We start from the raw sequence: 20,839 nt of genomic DNA, 5'->3' as shown, positions 1-20,839 counted from the left end.
AGACCACAGGACATGGTTCCAGTAATCCATGTCCTTAGTTTGCTTGTCTTCAGCAAATTGTTTGCGGGCTTTCTTGTGCATCATCTTTAGAAGAGGCTTCCTTCTGGGACGACAGTCATGCAGACCAATTTGATGCAGTGTGCGGTGTATGGTCCGAGCACTGACAGGCTGACCCCCCACCCCTTCAATCTCTGCAGCAGTGCTGGCAAAACTCATACGTCTATTTCTGAAAGACAACCTCTGGATACGACTCTAAATACGTGCACTCAACTTCTTTGGTCGACCATGGTGAGTGAGGCCTGTTCTGAGTGGAACCTGTAATGTTTAAATCGCTCTGGAGCAGGTTTTCATCAAGGATGTCTCTGTACATTGCTGCATTCGTCTTTCCCTCTATCCTGACTAGTCCCCCAGTTCCTACCACTGAAAAACCATGCTTTACTGTAGGTATGGTATTGGCCAGGTGATGAGTGGTGCCTGGTTTCCTCCAGACATGGCGCTTGCCATTCAGGCCAAGGATTTCAATCTTTGTTTCATCAGACCAGAGAATTTGGTTTCTCATGGTCAGAGTCCTTTTGGCAAACGCCAGGCAGGCTGTCAGGCTGTCATATGCCTTTTACTGGGGAGTGGCTTCTGTCTAGCCACTCTACCATACAGGCCTGATTGGTGGGGTGCTGCAGAGATTGTTTTTCTTCTGGAAGGTTCTGCTCGCTTCACAGAGAAATGCTGGAGCTCTGACAGAGTGACCATCGGGTCTTATGGGCCATACACACTATAAGATTTTATGAAGACTTTTTCCTTTAGACTTACCAAAACCATATAATATGAGGTCAAACCTAAACACTTTCAATTTGTATGCAATCTGGAAGGCCCTTGCACTACATAGAAAAGGTAAATCTGAAGGAAATCTAACCACAAAAGTTGGATAGTGTGTATCCAGCTTAAGTCACTTCCCTGACTAAGGCCCTTCTCCCCGATCGCTCAGTTTGGTCGAGCAGCCCAACTGGTGGTTCCAAACTTCTTCCATTTACGGATGATGGAGGCCACTGTGCTCACTGGGACCTTCAACGCTGCAGAAATTTTTCTGTACCCTTTCCCAGATCTGTGCCTCAATACAATCCTCTCTTGGAGGTCTATAGACAATTCCTTGGACGTCATGGCTTGGTTTGTGCTCTGACATGCACTGTTAAATGTGGGACCTTATATAGACATGTGTGGGCCTTTCCATATCAGTCCAATCAACTGAATTTACCACAGGTGGACTCCAATCAAGTTGTAGAAACACCTCAAGGATGATCAGTGGAAGAAACAGGATGCACCTGAGCTAAATTTTGAGTGTTATGGCAAAGGATGTGAATATTTATGTACATGTAATGTCTTCCTTTTTCATTTGTAATACATTTGCAACGATTTCAAACAAACTTCTTTCAAGTTGTCATTATGGGGTATGGTTTGTAGAATTTTGAGGAAAATAATTATACTCCCACAAATGCGGGCCATTGATTCCAACCAAGATTTGTTAATTAGCACACACAAAAAAAGTATTTTTCCTAACAAATTAATTTAAGACCATGTTGCAAAAATGAATACACTGCAATTAAAGTCTTAAGAGCAAAGCTAAATTTTAGACAACAAAATCCTAATTAACAAGAATTCAACTACAGGCGAGTCCAATTATTCATCTAACAGGTGTCCAACAGACAGTGGATTATAAAAAGGACATTATTTAAAGAAAACCCCTCCCCATTTCATGCTGTCCGCAATGGCACCACATGGAAGAGAAATGTCACAAGGCCTGAGAAAGAAAATAATTTAATTACACAAGAAAAGTGAAGGCTACAAGAAGATCTGACTGATAAGTACTGTAAATCTTTGCTGAATACTGTAGCAAAAGTGATACAAAAAGTTAAGATGGAAATGCAACTATCTCACAGAGACTCCAGGCCATCTACGGAAGTTAACACCTCGACAGGAGCCTCTTCTGATGAGAAAGGTTGAAGAAAATTGTCATGCAAGTTCACTGTAGTTAGCTAAAGAAGTAGAAAACCAATTTGGGGTGATTGTTTCCCGTGACACAATACGGCGTACACTCAGTGCTGTATTTTGGCCTAGGCCAACAAGGCCCAGGCCTAGGGCGGCACTTTGCAGGGGGGGCAGCAAAAAATCCACCCCCTCTGCACCTGAGACTATTGGCCACTGGTTGCTAGAGCCACCTCTCTCACCCCCCTCTCTCTCACTCACCCCCTTTCTCTTTCTCTCTCACCCACCTCCCTCTCTCTGTCTCACCCCCTCTCTTTCTCTATCATCCCCCCCTCTCTCTCTCCATCATCCCCCCTCTCTCTCGCTCTCCCTCTCATCCCCCTTCTCTCTCATGCCCCCTCTCTCTCTATCATCCCCCCTCTCTCTCTCATCCCCCCTCGCCCCCTCTCTCTCTCTCTCATCACCCCCTCTCTCTCTTTGATCCAAACTCTCTCTTATTCCCCCTCCCTAACCCACCCCCCTCTCTCTCTCTCTCTCTCCCCCTCACCCACCCCCTCTTTCTTTCACCCCCTCTCACCCCCCCCCCCCCCCCCTCGTGAGATCTCAGGGGTTCATGTCGGGACTTGTAGTCCTTATATTTTGGAGGGAGTCACATCCGTTAAAAAAAGGATTGGGGCAAATTTACATGGGGGGGGGGGGTGGCCCCAATTTTAGTCTTGCCTAGGGCAGCACAAAACCCAAATACACCACTGTGTACACTGCAGAGGAATGGCATGCATCTGTGTCGTCCACAAAGTAAGCCTCTCCTAAAGCCCATGCACAAAAAAGCCCACCTACAATTTGCCAGGGCCCTTGCTAAAAAAAAAAAAAAAGACTTTGACTCTGTACTCTGGAGTGAGGAGACCAAGATGAATGTTTTTGGAACTGATGTTTTCAAAACTGTATGGTGTTGCAAAGGTAAGGAGTACAAAGAAAAATGCATGGTGCCTACAGTGAAACATGGTGGTGGCAGTGTCCTTCTGTAGTGCTGCTGGTGTCAGGGAGCTGCATTTCATTGATATCAGGAATATACAGATGTACTGCTCTATACTGAAAGAGAAGATGCTAGCATCATTCCGTGCTCTTGCTCGTCGTGCACTTTTCCAACATAACAATGATCCAAAACACACATCTAAGGCCACTATTGCATTTCTGAAGGGTGAAAGTGATTCAGTGGCCAAGTAGGTCTCCTGATCTTAACCCAATCAAACACCTATAGGGAATTCCGAAGAGACAAGTTGAGCATCACTCTCCATCCAGCATCCAGGCTCTAAAAGAGGTCGTTCTTGAAGAATGGAAAAAGATGTTGCAACATGTTGCTAACTTGTTTATTCTATGCCTAGAAGACTTGGTACTGTCCTTACAAATCATGGGAGGTCATACAAAATACTATATGTAGTTGTTGTGGGGTGTATTCATTTTTGCATCAACTAATTTGAGTAAAAACTGAAGATTTTGTAATCCTAAAGTTATATTAACCTTACTTTCATGTAATAAGCTAAACAAATGTTCTATACAACTCCGTTTTGTCAAAATTTTGGAAATTGTTCTGTTCATGGAGATATTGATTAAAATCATACTTTTCAAAAGGGGTGTACTGATTTTCTGAGGAGCTCCATGGTGCATCTCAGAACACATCTGAATAGTTTTAGACTTCCAACAAGCATATGCCAGCAGTGTGTATACCATACCCCTCAACTTTTTGAGATGAGAATGAGGGACAACTATTCGTAACAGTTTGTAGGCATAGGACACATTCCCTGCCATGTCCCTTAAAAGAGAATTATACAGTACAAAAAAAAAAAAAAAAAAAATGGTTAGACTCAGAAGTGCTTTTTTTTTTTTTTTTTACTACTACTATTCCTTTATGTTGGCTTTGGAAACTAACAAATGCAGCAATTTAGAAATTGGATGAAAGGTTTAGCTCTGTGAAACACTTTTGACAGATAAATAGTGCATTTTATATACAACTCTATAGATTAGACCAAAATGAGGGACAAATGAGAAGGAAAGTAGGACAGAAGGACAGAAGGACTTTGTTCCAAATCAGGGACAGTTGGGAGTTTGTGTATCTGTATACTATAGCATGTAAAAAGACAAATAAGGATATTTGTTAGACTCCTATCCTTTATTCCTGATAATGATCCTGTATATTTTATCTAAAAAGATGTACCTAATCACTGCTTCGAGATAAAAAAAAAAAAAAAAGAAGGAGGGGGTAATGCAGGTTTCAGATTCTCATACCATCACTTTCTGTAAATGTGGACAGTAATAGGACACCCACTATTCAGATCTGATGTAATCTCTTGATTGCAACATAAGATATTCTAAAGATTATACATCACTCTCAGTGATACATTAGCCTTCACAGAGTATTACCTTGCAACAACAAATAGCAGATCTTGAACAGTCCCCATAGCAAAGCAGAAAAAACACAAGGAAAAGGAGATGGAGAATTTAAGTGAAGTAATAACATGAACATCTGAATACTGAAGGTGAAGAGTAGACACATTGATATGTTAACTAAAAGACGTGTGAGAGATGTAAACACATCTATGAGTAAAGTAGAAATCTCCAGTAACAAGTTTAGCTGGAGGTCTTCATTACAATTAACATATATTGAAGCAGCATTTCAATGGAAAAAATAAAATCAAGATGTGGCCCTAGGACTATCAAATATGTGACAGTGATTCACTCACAGCAGATGCCAATGGATCCAGAAGCAGCAAGTTCTCTTGCCAGGGAGTTCCAGGTTCCTGGAAAATAAAGAGGTTAAAGGTTATTCATCTGCACACTAGTATTCATGTAACAATGTATTTCTACACAGTATATATTGTGGAGGTCACACAGAAGCTCAAGCATTGACCACATACCAACCTGAAAAGTGATCTTTACATAAACCTAAATTGGAGAAAAATGGAGGAGTGTCCTCTTAAAGCACCCGATTATGAGCGAGGCCTACTTTGCCTTGCACTCATCACTGCCTGGGACCAGACAGAGACTGAGGTTATGTGCAAAATCTAACATTAAAGCAGTTCCCCGACTTAGAGATGAACCTTCACTCTGTGTAGTATTAAAGTGCAGAGTTCCTCTAAAAAGTGACTTGTCCCATGGGAGTACACACTGCAACTTGGTAAATGTTACATTAGGAGGGACATGCTGCGCCCACTCCACTAGTGCAGCATGCCTCTGTTACCTCACTCCCAGTAACGGAATTGGGTCCCGCTGTGCCCATAGAATGAACCTCATGCGTGAACTTACTCCCTTACTTCCCGTACCTTGTGACTAGGCCAAAAATCTCCGAAATGCAAGTTCGGATGCGATTGCCATTGGATACTGACCATTAGGGAGGGAGCTAGATAACGATCACCTCACTACCGGAGAACCTGTCACCTTACCAGGTACCACGCCTAACGACTGGCTGCTTTTAGCTTGTTCCTTCACTTGGTTACCCATTGCAACTACACTCCTCTTCTTGCCTTGCCGAGTTAACCCTTTCTACTGGTGTTGCTTCATACCCCCTGGTGCTTTACAGACCCTGGTTCTTCAGATACGCAAAGCCCAACATGCACCCTTTTAAATAACTTCTGCCCAGGCTCTGAACAGTTAATAGAACTTTACTGAACAAGTGTAGCATAACAGTTCAATATGAACAACGTCCTTTCCCCTAACCCTAACTATTTTAGGGTCCTTTCACACGAGCTATCCGATCAGATCTGCCGGTCAGTTTTTTAGGCGGATCTGATCGGATCCTCCATGCATCTCTATGGGGCAGCGGATGTCATTTCTCCGCTGACACCTGCTGCCATCCGTATCCGATCCTGTCTGTGAAATCCAGATGGATGGAAACCCTATTTTCCATCTGTCCAGCGCATCGGATCGGATGGGATTGAATGAGAGCGGACAGGCGATCCTGTCCGTAAAACCTGGACGGATGGAAATCCTATTTTCCATCTGTCCAGGGGATCGGTTCGGATGAGAGGACAGGCGGTCCACTCTCATCATCCGATTCCCCCATAGAGATGCATGGGGCTCTGACATCTCCCTCTCCGCACACAGAGCGGAGAGGGGGCGGTCACCTGCCTGCTCAGCGGGGATCTGTGTTTACGATCCCCTGCTGAGCAGCACGGATCCGCCTAGTGTGGTTGCACAGGTAAGAGTCTAATATGGCATTGTCCATGGCTTGGATGTCTCTAAAAGTCCTGGGGTCTTCAGCGGACTGCAAGGTACATCCATCCTGGTACCATGAGCAGAACCAACCAATTTGACCGAGAAGAGGCCTGGACCTCAGCCTTCCCCCTTTTTATATTGCAGGTGGGCTGGCTAGGACCAAAAAGCCTGGGAACAGAGCTTGCAATAATGAACCCTTACTCCCAGCCTGGGCTGACCACCATCTCTTTAGTATCAATGCATTTAAACTTGCCTGCAAGATAGTGCAAAGAGAATTTGCTAAAAAAGGCCTGACAGTTGTCCGATCAGCAGAGGCCCACAGGGTAAGGTGTCTAAGAATAGGTGGGAGTCATCTGTTTTGTATAAATAGAAAATGTCTATTTCACCAAATAAAGTGTGTTTCTTGACTTGAGTATAGAGGTATAGAGCGGTGGTCTCTAAACTGCAGGCCGGGTGGGGGGGGGGGGGCTGGATGCTGCCTTTTGCTTTCCCATAGCTGGCCCTTGGGGCATTATTCCACCAACTGACCCCACTGATGGGGCACCATTACTACTATTGACACCATCATGGGGGCACTATTTATCTCATGCAGGGGAGGGTGACACCAGTATGGGGAGAAGCTTTACAGTAGGCAGTTTATAAAGCGGGCCATAGATGGCGCAATTTTCTTTCCTGCAACCTATGGTATCAGGAAAGAAAATCACACAAATCCCCCGACCAACGCTAAGTGTGTTGATGGGGGGAATCCTTACTACAGCGCTATTGTGTTCTCTGGGAGCCGTCCCGGCCAGGAGAACACACAGTGATTATTGCTAGCGTCTTTAGCCGCAGGCAATAAATCGCATGAAAAATTGATCCATCAACTCAGGTGCAGTCAGCCTGCCCATACATTATTCAAACATTCTATGGCTGGCTTTAGAATTCTGGAGATCTTAGCAGATCTTCTTTCTGACAGAAGAAGGTTGATTAGATTATGGATCTCAGAAATCACACTATGCCAGATACCCTTGTAGACCTTGGAGCAATTTCTACAGTCTTCAATAGTTTAGTGGACCATATCCCAGTAGAATTTCATTTGCAAATGTTCATTTTTGAAACGTACATTCAATTTTGCACTGTTTAATGAGGTGAAACTGGCAACATTTTTGACTGTAGTGATGGGAAAATTTGAAGAAGCAGGATTACATTTTTTTCTTGAATGAACGCAATTTTAGCTATGAATACGATTTTCATTCAGGAAAAAATCTTACATATTTTTAGTGAAACCTGTTTAATACAGCTGAGATTTTATTTAAATACCACGTCTGGATGAAATTTCAAGGGCTGCCGAACTAAATTAATTGACTCAATGATGGAAATAAAAGGATGTTCTCATGATTTTTCTACAGTTTGAATGAAAATCTAACTGCGCATGGCCAGTTTAGTGTTCACCCCAAGTTGGGAAACACTAGCAATTGTAGCGGTTATGCTGTCCCTCTCTAGTGGTAAGTTCCCCTAAAAGTAACCAGGACTGAACCCTGTGACCCCATGTTCCTAGCCGTATGGTATGGGAGAGTAAGGCTACATTCACACCTGAGCGTATCGTTTTCGCGCGTTTTTTACCGCGATTTACAGGCGTTTTTTGTGCAGGCGTTTTTAGATTGAATAGAAACCAATGGAAAACGCCTGTAATCTGCCCAAAAAGAAGCTCATGTACTTTTTTGAGCGTTGGGCGTTTTGCTTACAGCGTCAAAACGCTCAGATATGAACAGGGGCCATTGAAATGAATAGGATTTGTCTTGTTGGGCGTTTTGAGAGCTGATCTAGAGCAGAAAAACTCCCCAAAAACGCCCCAAAACGCCTAGATGTGAACGGAGCCTTAAGGACTTAAGCGAGAACTTGCATGAGGTCTTCGCTAGTGCTTGACAGGACCCCATGCTTTCACTGGGAGTGAGGTGGCAGAGGTTTGCTGGACTAGCGGAGAGGGGACGGGCACACCAGTGTCCCTCCTAAATGCCACATACATCAAGTTAAGGGTGTGTAATGATATAGGGCACCTTGGCCCACTAATATTTGTAATATATACAATGTGTTATGTTCTGGTAAATCTAGTTTTGGCCTCCCTGTAACCAGGGAGAGCACTATGTGATTAGTTCGGTCTGCTCTGGGCTCTATAGATAAGAACTCCATTACTTCCCCCTTTCTCCCAGGCGACTCTGGAACATAGTGGGTGGGAGAATGATGACCCCAGCCTGCATGTTAATATCTACCGAGCCAGTCCCTGGTCAATATGGCGGTGCACAGCAGGGGACTGAGGGAGGTATAAATAGGGGAGGAGCAAGACCCAGCCTGGGGGCTGTTGCATCTCTGGGAGATTTGCAAGAACTGCAAGCACTTTGTAGGGTCCCAGCTACGGTTTGGCTGGGGGACCTCTGCTCTATCCTCCTGAAGCAGTCTCAGAAAACCACCTAAGGATCCAGGACAAAGGTCGCTGGAGTACTGAATTTGACTGACCCTGCACATGGCCGAGATTAGGAGACAGTCTTCTGGATTTCAAGACTTCCCTTGGATCTCCTGGGAGATCACTAGCTACTACTTTCTACATTTAGGACTTTATCCCTGTTGAGGGATTCCTGTTTGTTACTGTTCAGCTTTACACTTCAAAAGGGGGTGCTTTCACTCTGAAGTCTGAGTGCAGTATTCGAGTTCTTATTGTCAAATTCACAATTACTGGAGTATCCCTAAGCTCACCCTATCCAACTTCTACCCAAAATAAAAACACATAAAAAAAAATAAAAAATAAAATCAGACATGCAGCCTGTTGAATGAGTGAATGGAAAATGTTTGCCTGGCAGCTGTGTGCCCATCAGGGAATAGAACCTGGGATTAAACCACCAGACCAACATGGTCTGTGCGTTACAAATGTGTCCCTCATACTAAAACATTTGGAGACCCCTGCTCTAGAGATATAGCACACCATCATGCAAGCCATTCCATTGGAATTCAACTTTAAAGCATTTGGAAAGCCAGTTTTGGATAGTGCAGAAAAGCTTGAAGGCCATGTCAGGATCCCCCCTCAATCCTATCCTAAGGACACAGCTAAAAATGAGATGAAATCTCTCCAAAAGAGGGGCAATCCCCTTAGACCAGCCTTTCTCTACCTTTTTTACACAGAGGAACCTATTCTGGTCTCAGGGAACCCCTGAAAATAATTTCTATATGTACATTAGTGGAATGGTAATGGAGAAGAATGCTTCATACATTTGTGGTCATTGAAAAAGAACCCCTTTTACCAGTGAGGGAACTACCAGGATTGTAAAGGACGCAAGAAAAAAGGAATAAATGCTCCTGCGCTTGAGAGTTGTAAATGGCTTGGTCTTATATAGGAGCGACTACACTTTTTTTGGGCGCTGAAATGGCTGTGCTGCCACTCCAAAACAGGTCAGGGAAACCCAAATGGACTCTAAAATGAAAAAATACAGAGGGTGCACCAGCATTACCTTTGCAACAATTTTTTAAAAAGGAATGTTTGTACATCCTACTCACAAACGAGATGACTTTTCAGGTGTTTTCGGCTGGTGCGCCCTCTGTATTGTTTTATTGTAAAGGTCGCACTTGAGACTGGGCAATGGTATTCCGCTACAGTAGGGAATTTGAGCATTTAGCTGCTTGGCTTCACACTTCCCGCTGTGCATACACAGAAGGGGAGGGGTGGGAGGAGAAGGAGCAGATCGGTTCTATTCACTCCGTGCAAGGGTGGAGGGAGGGGGACCAGTCAGTGCAAGCTTTGGGCTGCATGAGAGAGATGTTTTTAGCTCAGAGTCCTGCTGAGGAGACACTGATGGGCTGCACTTATAATCAGGGCACTGATGATCAGTGCCCTGATTGTCAGTGTAAACAATGTACTGACGGTCTTGCAGGTTAACAGCTCTCCTTTCCTCACACATATGCAATGTGGAAGGAAAGGACTGGCAATAACAGGAAAGCCTGTTTACATGTGATCAGCTGATCACATGGTAATGTGCCGCTGTGATTGGCCCTTTACTGTGATCTGTAATCAGCTGCTCGCAGGAGGCAGGGTTCTGGTAGGATGTGTATGGAGGCTTTCCCAGAACAGGAAGTTTGGGGCTTGGATGGAAGGAGGGGGGGGGGCTTCATGGTTTCTTGCACCAAGGCCGTGAAGGTTCTAACTGTGCCTCTGCCACTTACATAAAGCTAAAAAAGATACTTGTTCTCAGTGGGCAAAAATTGCCCATTGCTCAAGGAACCCTCAACAATCTTCGAAGGAACCCTGGGGTTCCACTGGACATGGTTTGATAAATGCTGCTTCAGATGGATATCACATAAAAGGTGTCCCCATTGGGAGATTTCTCCCCACCTTCTGTAATCTCTAAAATATTCGATCCCTCATTGCTTTCTTTACCAGAGACAATGGTCACCAGGACACAGAGGATAAATCTCCCCAGTAGACACATAGACAGCAATCAAACCTGGGAGGGGTTTTATCACTACCCCACTGTATGCAAAACTAAAATTTTGAAAAGTTGGCTTTATATACACTTTAGGCACTATATATATATATATATATATATATATTATATATATATATATATATATATAGTGGGTACGGAAAGTATTCAGACCCCCTTAAATTTTTCACTCTTTGTTATATTGCAACCATTTGCTAAAATCATTTAGGTTCATTCTTCTTCCTCATGAATGTACACATAGCACCCCATACTGATAGAAAAACACAGAATTGTTGACATTGTTGCAGATTTATTAAAAAAGAAAAACTGAAATATCACATGGTCCTAAGTATTCAGACCCTTTGCTCAGTATTTAGTAGAAGCCCCCTTTTGATCTAATACAGCCAGGAGTCTTTTTGGGAAAGATGCAACAAGTCTTTCACACCTGGATTTGGGGATCCTCTGCCATTCCTCCTTGCAGATCCTCTCCAGTTCTGTCAGGTTGGATGGTAAACGTTGGTGGACAGTCATTTTTAGGTCTCTCCAGAGATGCTCAATTGGGTTTAAGTCAGGGCTCTGGCTGGGCCATTCAAGAACAGTCACGAAGTTGTTGTGAAGCCACTCCTTCGTTATTTTAGCTGTGTGCTTAGGGTCATTGTCTTGTTGGAAGGTAAACCTTCGGCCCAGTCTGAGGTCCAGAGCACTCTGGAGAAGGTTTTTGTCCAGGATATCCCTGTACTTGGCCGCATTCATCTTTCCCTCGATTGCAACCAGTCGTCCTGTCCCTGCAGCTGAAAAACACCCCCACAGCATGATGCTGCCACCACCATGCTTCACTGTTGGGACTGTATTGGACAGGTGATGAGCAGTGCCTGGTTTTCTCCACACATACCGCTTAGAATTAAGGCCAAAAAGTTCTATTTTGGTCTCATCAGACCAGAGAATCTTATTTCTCACCATCTTGGAGTCCTTCAGGTGTTTTTTAGCAAACTCCATGCGGGCTTTCATGTGTCTTACACTGAGGAGAGCTTCCGTCGGGCCACTCTGCCATAAAGCCCCGACTGGTGGAGGGCTGCAGTGATGGTTGACTTTCTACAACTTTCTACCATCTCCTGACTGCATCTCTGGAGCTCAGCCACAGTGATCTTTGGGTTCTTCTTTACCTCTCTCACCAAGGCTCTTCTCCCTCGATAGCTCAGTTTGGCCGGATGGCCAGCTCTAGGAAGGGTTCTGGTCGTCCCAAACGTCTTCCATTTGAGGATTATGGAGGCCACTGTGCTCTTAGGAACCTTAAGTGCTGCAGAAATCTTTTTGTCACCTTGGCCAGATTTGTGCCTTGCCACAATTCTATCTCTGAGCTCCTCAGGCAGTTCCTTTGACCTCATGATTCTCATTTGCTCTGACATGCATTGTGATCTGGAAGGTCTTGTATAGACAGGTGTGTGGCTTTCCTAATCAAGTCCAATCAGTATAATCAAACACAGCTGGACTCAAATGAAGGTGTAGAACCATCTCAAGGATGATCAGAAGAAATGGAAAGCACCTGAGTTAAATATATGAGTGTCACAGCAAAGGGTCTGAATACTTAGGACCATGTGATATTTCAGTTTTTCTTTTTTAATAAATCTGCAACAATGTCAACAATTCTGTGTTTTTCTGTCAGTATGGGGTGCTATGTGTACATTCATGAGGAAGAAGAATGAACTTAAATGATTTTAGCAAATGGCTGCAATATAACAAAGAGTGAAAAATTTAAGGGGGTCTGAATACTTTCCGTACCCACTGTGTATATATATATATATATATATATATATATATATATATATATATATATATATATATATATATATATATCCCTCCCAGCAAGGATAGAAACCGTGTTCAGCCCTGCTGCCTGTCATAGGCTAGGGCAGATTGCGGCTGGACGGGGCTGAATGCTGTACTGAGTGGTACTGGCATTAAGGGCTGTATGTGTTCAGTGACAAAATGACCAGAAAGCAGAAGACCTGCGTTTTGGGCATCCATCTCTAAATGCATAGGTACCACCGAGTATAGCTTTCAGACGTATCCTGCTGCTTCCTGCCCTAGCCTTTGACAGGGTGCAGACAGCAGGGCAAGACACTGCACCTGTCACTCCCTGGAGCATGAAAACCCCCACGCACAGCAGCTAAAATGCCCCTGTGTGCAAGGGACTTTAACTAAAAACATTTGGGAGTACTGACCTTTTAAATGCAATGATAGAACAACTGGATAAAAAAGAAACTCTGCTCACTTTTGACCAGCTGTAAAGTCAAAAGGACCACTTTAAGCCCCTGTTCACACCTGTGCGACTTGTCATGCGATTTGACAGTTTCAAATTGCAAGACAAGTTGCACCCCATTTGTGCCCATGTAACCGTTCAGATCGGTGCGCCTACGGTGTCGGTGCTGCACTGTTTTTGGCAATTCCATGTGCAACTGGCATTGACATCTGTGCTTGAAATCGCACAGATGTCAGCAAGCCACAGATGAAATTGCACTGTCCTGCCGCTTTGAAATTGCAATGAAGTAGTGAAATTTCAAAGCCGCATTCATTTTAAATGGGGGCTTAAAAATTAATTGGTTAACTTTAAAAAACAGTTCATTAATTGCAAGAAACCATTTATATTGAGGCATATAGAAGCCTATTCTGTGGTTCACAACAATCCTGTGTGCTGTGTAGCTAACTTTTACTGCAGGAAGTGTGTAGAGTGGTGGCAGCCTTTTCTAGGACAGGAGAAAAGAAATACTGTATAGTGATTCATGTCTGGACAGGTACAATGGAAAAAGTATGACACTGTTTATGTAGCATGCGTGTGTGTGCAGATTTGCAGGGCCCGTCAACAAATTTTTGCTATGACAAAAAGTAATATGTCAAGGGTTAAATATGTATTCTTATACCCTAATATTTTTTAAATAATAGATTTCCTTTTAAAGATGGAATTTCTAGGTAGACCCGAATTGATCTGCAATGTTTGCAGAGTGCCAATATTGGACCTTTAGCAGCTATGCAATCCTTGGACACTTTCAGAAATGTGTATGTCCTTTAGGAAGTTCTGATGCTGGAACCTGCATGCATTCCATATCGGTCAACCACCTTAGGCAGCCGTAGGATAATGCCTCGTACACACGCAACGATTATCGGCCATAAATTTTCGGCCAATGTCCGATCGGCCGTTTTTCGGCTTGTTAGTAAGATGCTTCCGACAACCGACTCCGACTTTTCGGCCGAAAAAAATCTGGTGTGCAGGCTATAAAATTTTTGTTAGCCGTCACCACAACGGCCGATTTTCGGTCAGTCAGTACAGATTTCGGCAGACAAAAATCTGATGAGCAAGACTGGGCATGTTGGCCCGAGAAAATTCGTGTGCAGTCTAGAGCACATTTCAACCAACACAACAACACTGGACAAAAGACGGACGATCGGTCGGCCGATAATCGTTGCGTGTACGGGGCTTAAGGGATGGTGCAGGATTTCACCCAAGGCAACTCTAGGTAGATCGAGATTTCCTTCAGCACAGAGAGCTAATAGGAGCTGTTCATTTTTCTGGTGGTTGATCACTGTATGATCAGAAATAAAGGACTATCGTCACTACTAAACTATTTTCTAATTCAGAAGAAAACTGTCACAGCCAAAATTTCCAACCAGCATCGGTACCTGACTGTAGTTATTGGCACCACTTTCCAACAGACAGTAAACTAAACCGATGTGCAGGGCCCCAAGATCTTCACCACTTGGGCGGATAGAACTGTTGTACTACACAGCTAGTTCTTGGGAAAGAAAAAAAAAATATATTCTGCAGATAACTTACTGTGAAAGAATAATTTCTTTCCTCAAATGGTACCACCACCATCTCACTAATGCTGAGAGAAAAACTAGGCATATCGGTATTATGAAACAAGAATTGTGCAAATGTCAATGGTGTATCCATAGCTATGGCAGTCCACACAGTTTCTATAGGGCCCAGAACGAGTTGGAGGGCAAAGAGAAGCAGGTAGAGGGCCTAACTAGGTGGGTTTCTTTAAACAATTAAACATAGAAAATCACTGTCATGTAACACATCCAGTATTGTATCATTAACTCTGATCCTCTGAAGATTCTAGAAGAGATGACGAAGGCTCTAGAGGAGATGACTATCAGACTTATAGGACAAATCTTTTGAATCATGACGTATAGGACAAATCTTTTGAATCATGCTGTTTCTAGCCACAGATCTCCTTTGCTTCCCGCTATCTGCGATTAGATATATTGCCTTTATAGCTTCTTGTCATTACTCTGACATGAACCCTATATGTCCCACACAGCTTTACTGAGGCTGAAAATATCATCGCATATCTCCCAAACTAAAAACTCATAAGTCATTTGAGGTACAGAAATTCTGCAAATTTTTTTTTTACTTTCTACTAAATCAGATAGGTGAGTACTTGTTGGTTAGGTAGGTGCAGGTGCGCATTTACTGCGAGGTAAATAAGGCATTTGCTTTGGGCAGCATTTTTGGAGGGTGGCGGCGCCACTCCCAGGCAGAAGGGCAAAGGCGGCTCTTTAATCACTTCCCTTCCTTTCAGTGGTTGTACGGGGATGACGCCTGTGTTTTTTAAAGCTGGCAGCCAGCTCTCTTGTATTAGCAATTGGAGTGGTCCCCCGCAGCTCTCTCAGGCTCTCCCGTCCCACTGGGAGACTCGAGTAACCAGGTGCGACCAGGCCACTGGGATCGGCTTTGATTGGCTGTTTGTAACAGTAAACCAGAAGCGATGGCATGACATTACTTCCAGTTTACTCTGAAACCATCAGTGCCAGCTTTTACAAAGCTATAGCATTCAAAAACACCGATCTTGATGTTTACAATTCTTTAAGCGCAGTCCAAATCTCTCCATAAAAGAGTACCTGTCATGTGCCCATTTCTGTCACAAGGATGTTTACATTCCTTGTGACCGCTGTAAAAGTGATCAAAAAATTGTAATGAAAAGCTTGGTGCAATTCTTGCTGACACTTCCCGCAAATTCGAGAAAATATGGTCCCCCTGAAATACATATTTCTTTCCTCTGAACTTTGATGGATCCCCATTACATTGGTGACATACTCTTAAAAATTCTTATACATACATCATCTTACAAAAAGTGAGTACACCCCTCATATTTTTGTAAATATTTTATTATAGCTTTTCATGTGACAACACTGAAGAAATGAAACTTTGCTACAATGTAAAGTAGTGAGTGTACAGCTTGTATAGCAGTGTAAATTTGCTGTCACCTTAAAATAACTCAATACAGCCATTAATGTCTAAACCGCTGGCAACAAAAGTGAGTACACCCCTAAGTGAAAATGTCCAAATTGGGCCCAATTAGCCATTTTCCCTCCCCGGTGTCATGTGACTCGTTAGTGTTACAATGTCTCAAGTGTGAATAGGTAGCAGGTGTGTTAATTTGTTATCGTTCTCATCCTCTCATACTGGTCACTGGAAGTTCAACATGGCACTTCATGGCAAAGAACTCTAAGGATCTGAAAAAAAGAATTGTTGCTCTACATAAAGATGGCCTGGGCTATAAGAAGATTGCCAAGACCCTGAAACTGAGCTGCAGGATGGTGGCCAAGACCATACAGCAGTTTAGCAGGACGGGTTCCATTTAGAACAGGCCTCGCCATGGTCGACCAAAGAAGTTGAGTGCACATGCTCAGCGTCATATCCAGAGGTTGTCTTTGGGAAATAGACGTATGAGTGCTGCCAGTGTATTGCTGTAGGGGTAAAGGGGTGGGGGGGGGTCAGCCTGTCAGTGCTCAGACCATACACCGCACACTGCATGACTGTCATCCCAGAAGGAAGCCTCTTCTAAAGATGATGCACAAGAAATCCCACAACCAGCTTGCTGAAGACAAGCAGACTAAGGACATGGATTACTGGAACCATGTCCTGTGGTCTGATGAGACCAAGATAAACATATTTGGTTCAGATGGTGTCAAGCGTGTGTGGCGGAAACCAGGTGAGGAGTTCAAAGACAAGTGTGTTTTGCCTACAGTCAAGCATAGTGGTGGGAGTGTCATGGTCTGGGGCTGCACGAGTGCTGCCAGCACTGGGGAGCTACAGTTCATTGAGGGAACCATGAATGCCAACATGTACTGTGACACACTAAAGCAGAGTATGATCCCCTCCTTTTCAGGGACTGGGCCACAGGGCAGTATTCCAACATGATAACAACCCCAAACACACCTCCAAGACGATCACTACCTTGCTAAAGAAGCTGGCTAAGCATGTCCCCAGACCTAAACCCTTGAGCATATGTGGGGCATCCTCAAACGGAAGGTGGAGGAGCGCAAGGTCTCAAACATCCACCAGCTCCGTGATGTTGTCATGGAGGAGTAAAAGAGGACTCCAGTGGCAACCTGTGAAGCTGTGGTAAACTCAATGCCCAAGAGGGTTAGGGCAGGGCTGGAAAATAAAGGTGGCCACACAAATATTGACACTTTGGGCCCAATTTGGACATTTCCACTTAGGGGTGTACTCACATTTGTTGCCAGCGGTTTAGACATTAAGGCCTCTTTCACACGGCCGCTCCGGTTTTTTGCTCCGCTGCGGGACTTTTTTTTTTTTTCACGGAGCGGATGACACTTGTGTCATCCGCTCCGTATGCCCGCATATCATCCCATCCGTTTGCGGATGATATGCGGACATAATGTAAGTCTATGGGGATTGCGGATGTCAGCGGATGACATCGCTGACATCTGATTTTCCTTCCTTTCCGTTTTTTGAACGGAACAAAAATAGGGTTCTGTTCCGTTCTAAAAAACGGAACAGAACTGAAGAAGAAAATCGGATGTCAGCGGATGGTATTCCGCTGACATCCGCAATGCCATAGACTTACATTATGTCCGCAAATCATCCGCAAAAAAAATAGGATGATTTGCGGACATACGGAGCGCCCGTGTGAAAGGGCCCTTATACAAGCTGTACACTCACTACTTTACATTGTAGCAAAGTGTCATTTCTTCAGTGTTGTCACATGAAAACATATAATAAAAATATTTACAAAAATGTGAGGTATGTACTCACTTTTGAGAGATAATGTATACAGATCGAGTCTTCTCACCCTGGTATTTTCCTCTTAATCCCCCCTTCCTTTTTATCAATATGAATTTACTTATTTGTACTTTATATTTTTACTTATCGTATAACAGCGTTGCAGTGTTGTAATTTTTAATTTTTCTTTTTCTATCCAGAAAATTCAAGAAAAAAAAAAAAAAAAAAAAAAAAAAGCAACAGTGTAAAAATAAAAACAATAAAATAAATGATTAAAAAAAAAAAAAAAAAAGTAAAGTGTCCTGTCCTTCCGTGCCAAGTCAAATGCAAGGGTCGGTCCTGCTCGCTATTGTCCCACACGTGAACATCATATCATGGGTATTAAATTCTATATAATGGCACTTGGATGAATCATGTCTCAGGGTCTGATGAGAAAGCCGCAGCTGTTCACTGAACGGTATACTGCGGCTGGAGTGGGAAAAATTAATTGATTTTTAGTCTTGCCTAGAGCAGCACAAAACCAAAAATAAACCACTGGTTATGTGGAAGGGTAATTTACCCCATAGCCCTCTGAGCATATATGCCAAAACAGATGTTGATGCTGTAAATTGCTAAATTGTTTATTCCCTGCGCTGCTGCTCTTCTTTGCCAACTTCCATCCACAGCCCTGGTACCTAGTAGAGTGCCAATTATGCGAATAGCTCTCCTGCTACCTGTTCCTGGTTTAGACATATTTTATATTAGCATCAATTACACAATTGTCCCAATTTACACTGTTAGGTGCAATATAGGGAGGTCACTGGCAAGCCTCATTAACATACATGACCCTGTGAATTGTAGTTATGCCCCTGGCAAAAGATTTTCAAAAATGCATACATGTATATTCTTTACAGTGTTTAAGTTACAAAAAGATAATAATAAAAAGAAAAAAAATAATTTAGTTCTTTAATTTTTGTGCATGAATTCTTAATGCATCAGACATAACTGGGGGTTTGGCAGGGGTGTGTCGTTTGCATACTTTGCGCTGAAAGGTGTGCCAATTTCTGGTCTCCGGAAGCTGGAAGGTATGCATGTTTTCTAGAATTCACTAGAATTAGGCTGGTCATATGTAGCTTAAGTTTTGCCCTGCGTGGCGAGGCATTTTGTTAATTGTTCGTTTTTTGTGCTATGCATAAAATAAAAAGAAATTTACAAAAAATAAAAATTGCAGAATTAGGTGTCCCTGCAACCACCAACCTGCTTAATAAAAGTCCACTGGACGAGATAAAAACATAATCAGCCAAACAGTCACTATCTGATCCACGGTCACTATTCAACAGCGTGGCTTCCTAAATACAATACCCAACAGTGGAGATTCCTACATCCACACTGTTAGCATGGATTGGGGATCAAATTATTTTCTCTCATTCAGTCTATGGTATGAACAAGAGAAGATCAAGCTGTGTATGACGACCCGCATTACAGTGATCATATTTTTGCACTGTGTACATTTGAGAAGTGACCAACGCAGAGGCAAAACAGAAAGGCTAAGCAGTAGGTTCACTTTAAAGATCGTCAGTTTCGTCACCGCAGCACTAATTTACCCTTGGAAAGTGAAAGCAATCTCTGTGTAATCTCCATGTTGATTATAACCAGACCTGATACCCCTATAGGACCGTGCTGGGTACCTGAGCAGCCAGTTATCATGCACCAGTAATAACAAAATGTAGAAAAGTAGCGATAACACATGCATCTCATATCCATCCATAAGTGTGAGGTTTATCTTCTCTGGCTCCTGAATGGAGTGGTGGGGAAGCGAGGGGAAGGCAGAATATGCCTTTGTAAGGGAGAGCAGAACAATCAAATTGTTGCTTTGCCCTACTTTGGCCATGCACAGGTTCACGTTAAGAGGAATATGTTGGATATCACTGTACAGGAGGGCAGAAAGAGCCATGTCTAAGATTAATAAACTAAAAAGAAAAAGGGCATTAATCTGTAAACTAAACAGTATTGGCTCGAGCAAACATTTTTTTAAAAAAACATTTCACAAGTTTTGAGCAACTGTTTCCCATTTTAGCCCCCCATGTAAGAGTAATCAATGCAAAACATAAATGGAGTCTGTCATGAGGGAGTATGTGGTGTTGCTATTACTGGGGCCTTCTTTGGAAAGTGATCGTTGCCTGACAGTACCTGATTTCTAAGTCCCAGATTGACAAATAAGTGTAGAAAAAGAATCAGAATTATTTTTTCCCTATTTTGACTCAAATAACATTGCATTTAAAGAATCATCATGGCAACTAGGAAACAAACATTCTCAAAAGGAGTGGTAAGCAATGGCAGCCATTGTTACTTTTCACTTTTTCATGACAGTCACTTTAATAGGAGTCCTGGCTTTTAGAAGTACAATGCTATTTTTCAGGATTTCCAGGCAAAAAGGTACATTTTGTAGGGTATAAAAGAAGAACAGAGTTTCGCTAAAAGTGTTGATTGTACATGCCAAAATATTAGAAAAAGCAAACAGAGTTGACATATAGACTGCAAAGGTTGCCGTATAAAGTTCTAAAAAGAATTTAAGCGTGAAGATTTTAGGTCATAGCTAATTCACCATCAAAGTTTCACACATCCCATCTCCACCATCGTGTACAGCAGACCACCAAAGATACTGCCACCTGAGGTGTAAACAAGTGCCTGCTTAACAATACTGGACCTCTTGTCTCAGGAGGCCAGTAGCACCTTTGGGCGGATTACCCTGCCAGGGCCTTGGGATGGTATTCCTGCAGACTTTTTGTTAAACCATAAAAGTCAGGCATCCAACTGGAGTATCCCTGTATTCAAGCTTGAAAACAAAAAGGAAACATAGAAACATAGAATGTGTCGGCAGATAAGAACCATTTGGCCCATCTAGTCTGCCCAATATATCTGAATCCTGTGAATAGTCCCTGGCCCTATCTTATATGAAGGATAGCCTTTTGCCTATCCCATGCATGCTTAAACTCCTTCACTGTATTTGCAGCTACTACTTCTGCAGGAAGGTTATTCCATGCATCCACTACTCTCTCAGTAAAGAAATACTTCCTCATATTACTTTTAAACCTTTGCCCCTCTAATTTAAAACTGTGTCCTCTTGTGGTAGTTTTTCTTCTTTTAAATATGCTCTCCTCCTTTACCGAGTTGATTCCCTTTATGTATTTAAAAG

The 20,839-nt window shown here is 43.0% G+C and overlaps 1 protein-coding gene across 1 annotated transcript in view; it reads right to left on the bottom strand.

The window, feature by feature from the left end:
* The window catches only part of ANO9 (anoctamin 9), a 130,492-nt gene that overhangs the window by 92,432 nt on the left and 17,221 nt on the right, over positions 1 to 20,839 (bottom strand). Inside the window, exon 2 of the mRNA XM_082269728.1 lies at positions 4,716 to 4,772. Within this exon, the coding sequence (XP_082125854.1) occupies positions 4,716 to 4,772 (57 nt within the window). The remainder of the gene's footprint in view (positions 1 to 4,715; positions 4,773 to 20,839) is intronic.

The sequence above is a fragment of the Pelophylax lessonae genome (assembly GCF_965119305.1).
Source record: "Pelophylax lessonae genome assembly, chromosome: 10".
Classification (NCBI taxonomy): domain Eukaryota; kingdom Metazoa; phylum Chordata; class Amphibia; order Anura; family Ranidae; genus Pelophylax; species Pelophylax lessonae.
The sequence above is the reverse complement of the archived record's forward strand: the minus strand, read 5'-3'. Positions and strand labels throughout refer to the sequence as shown.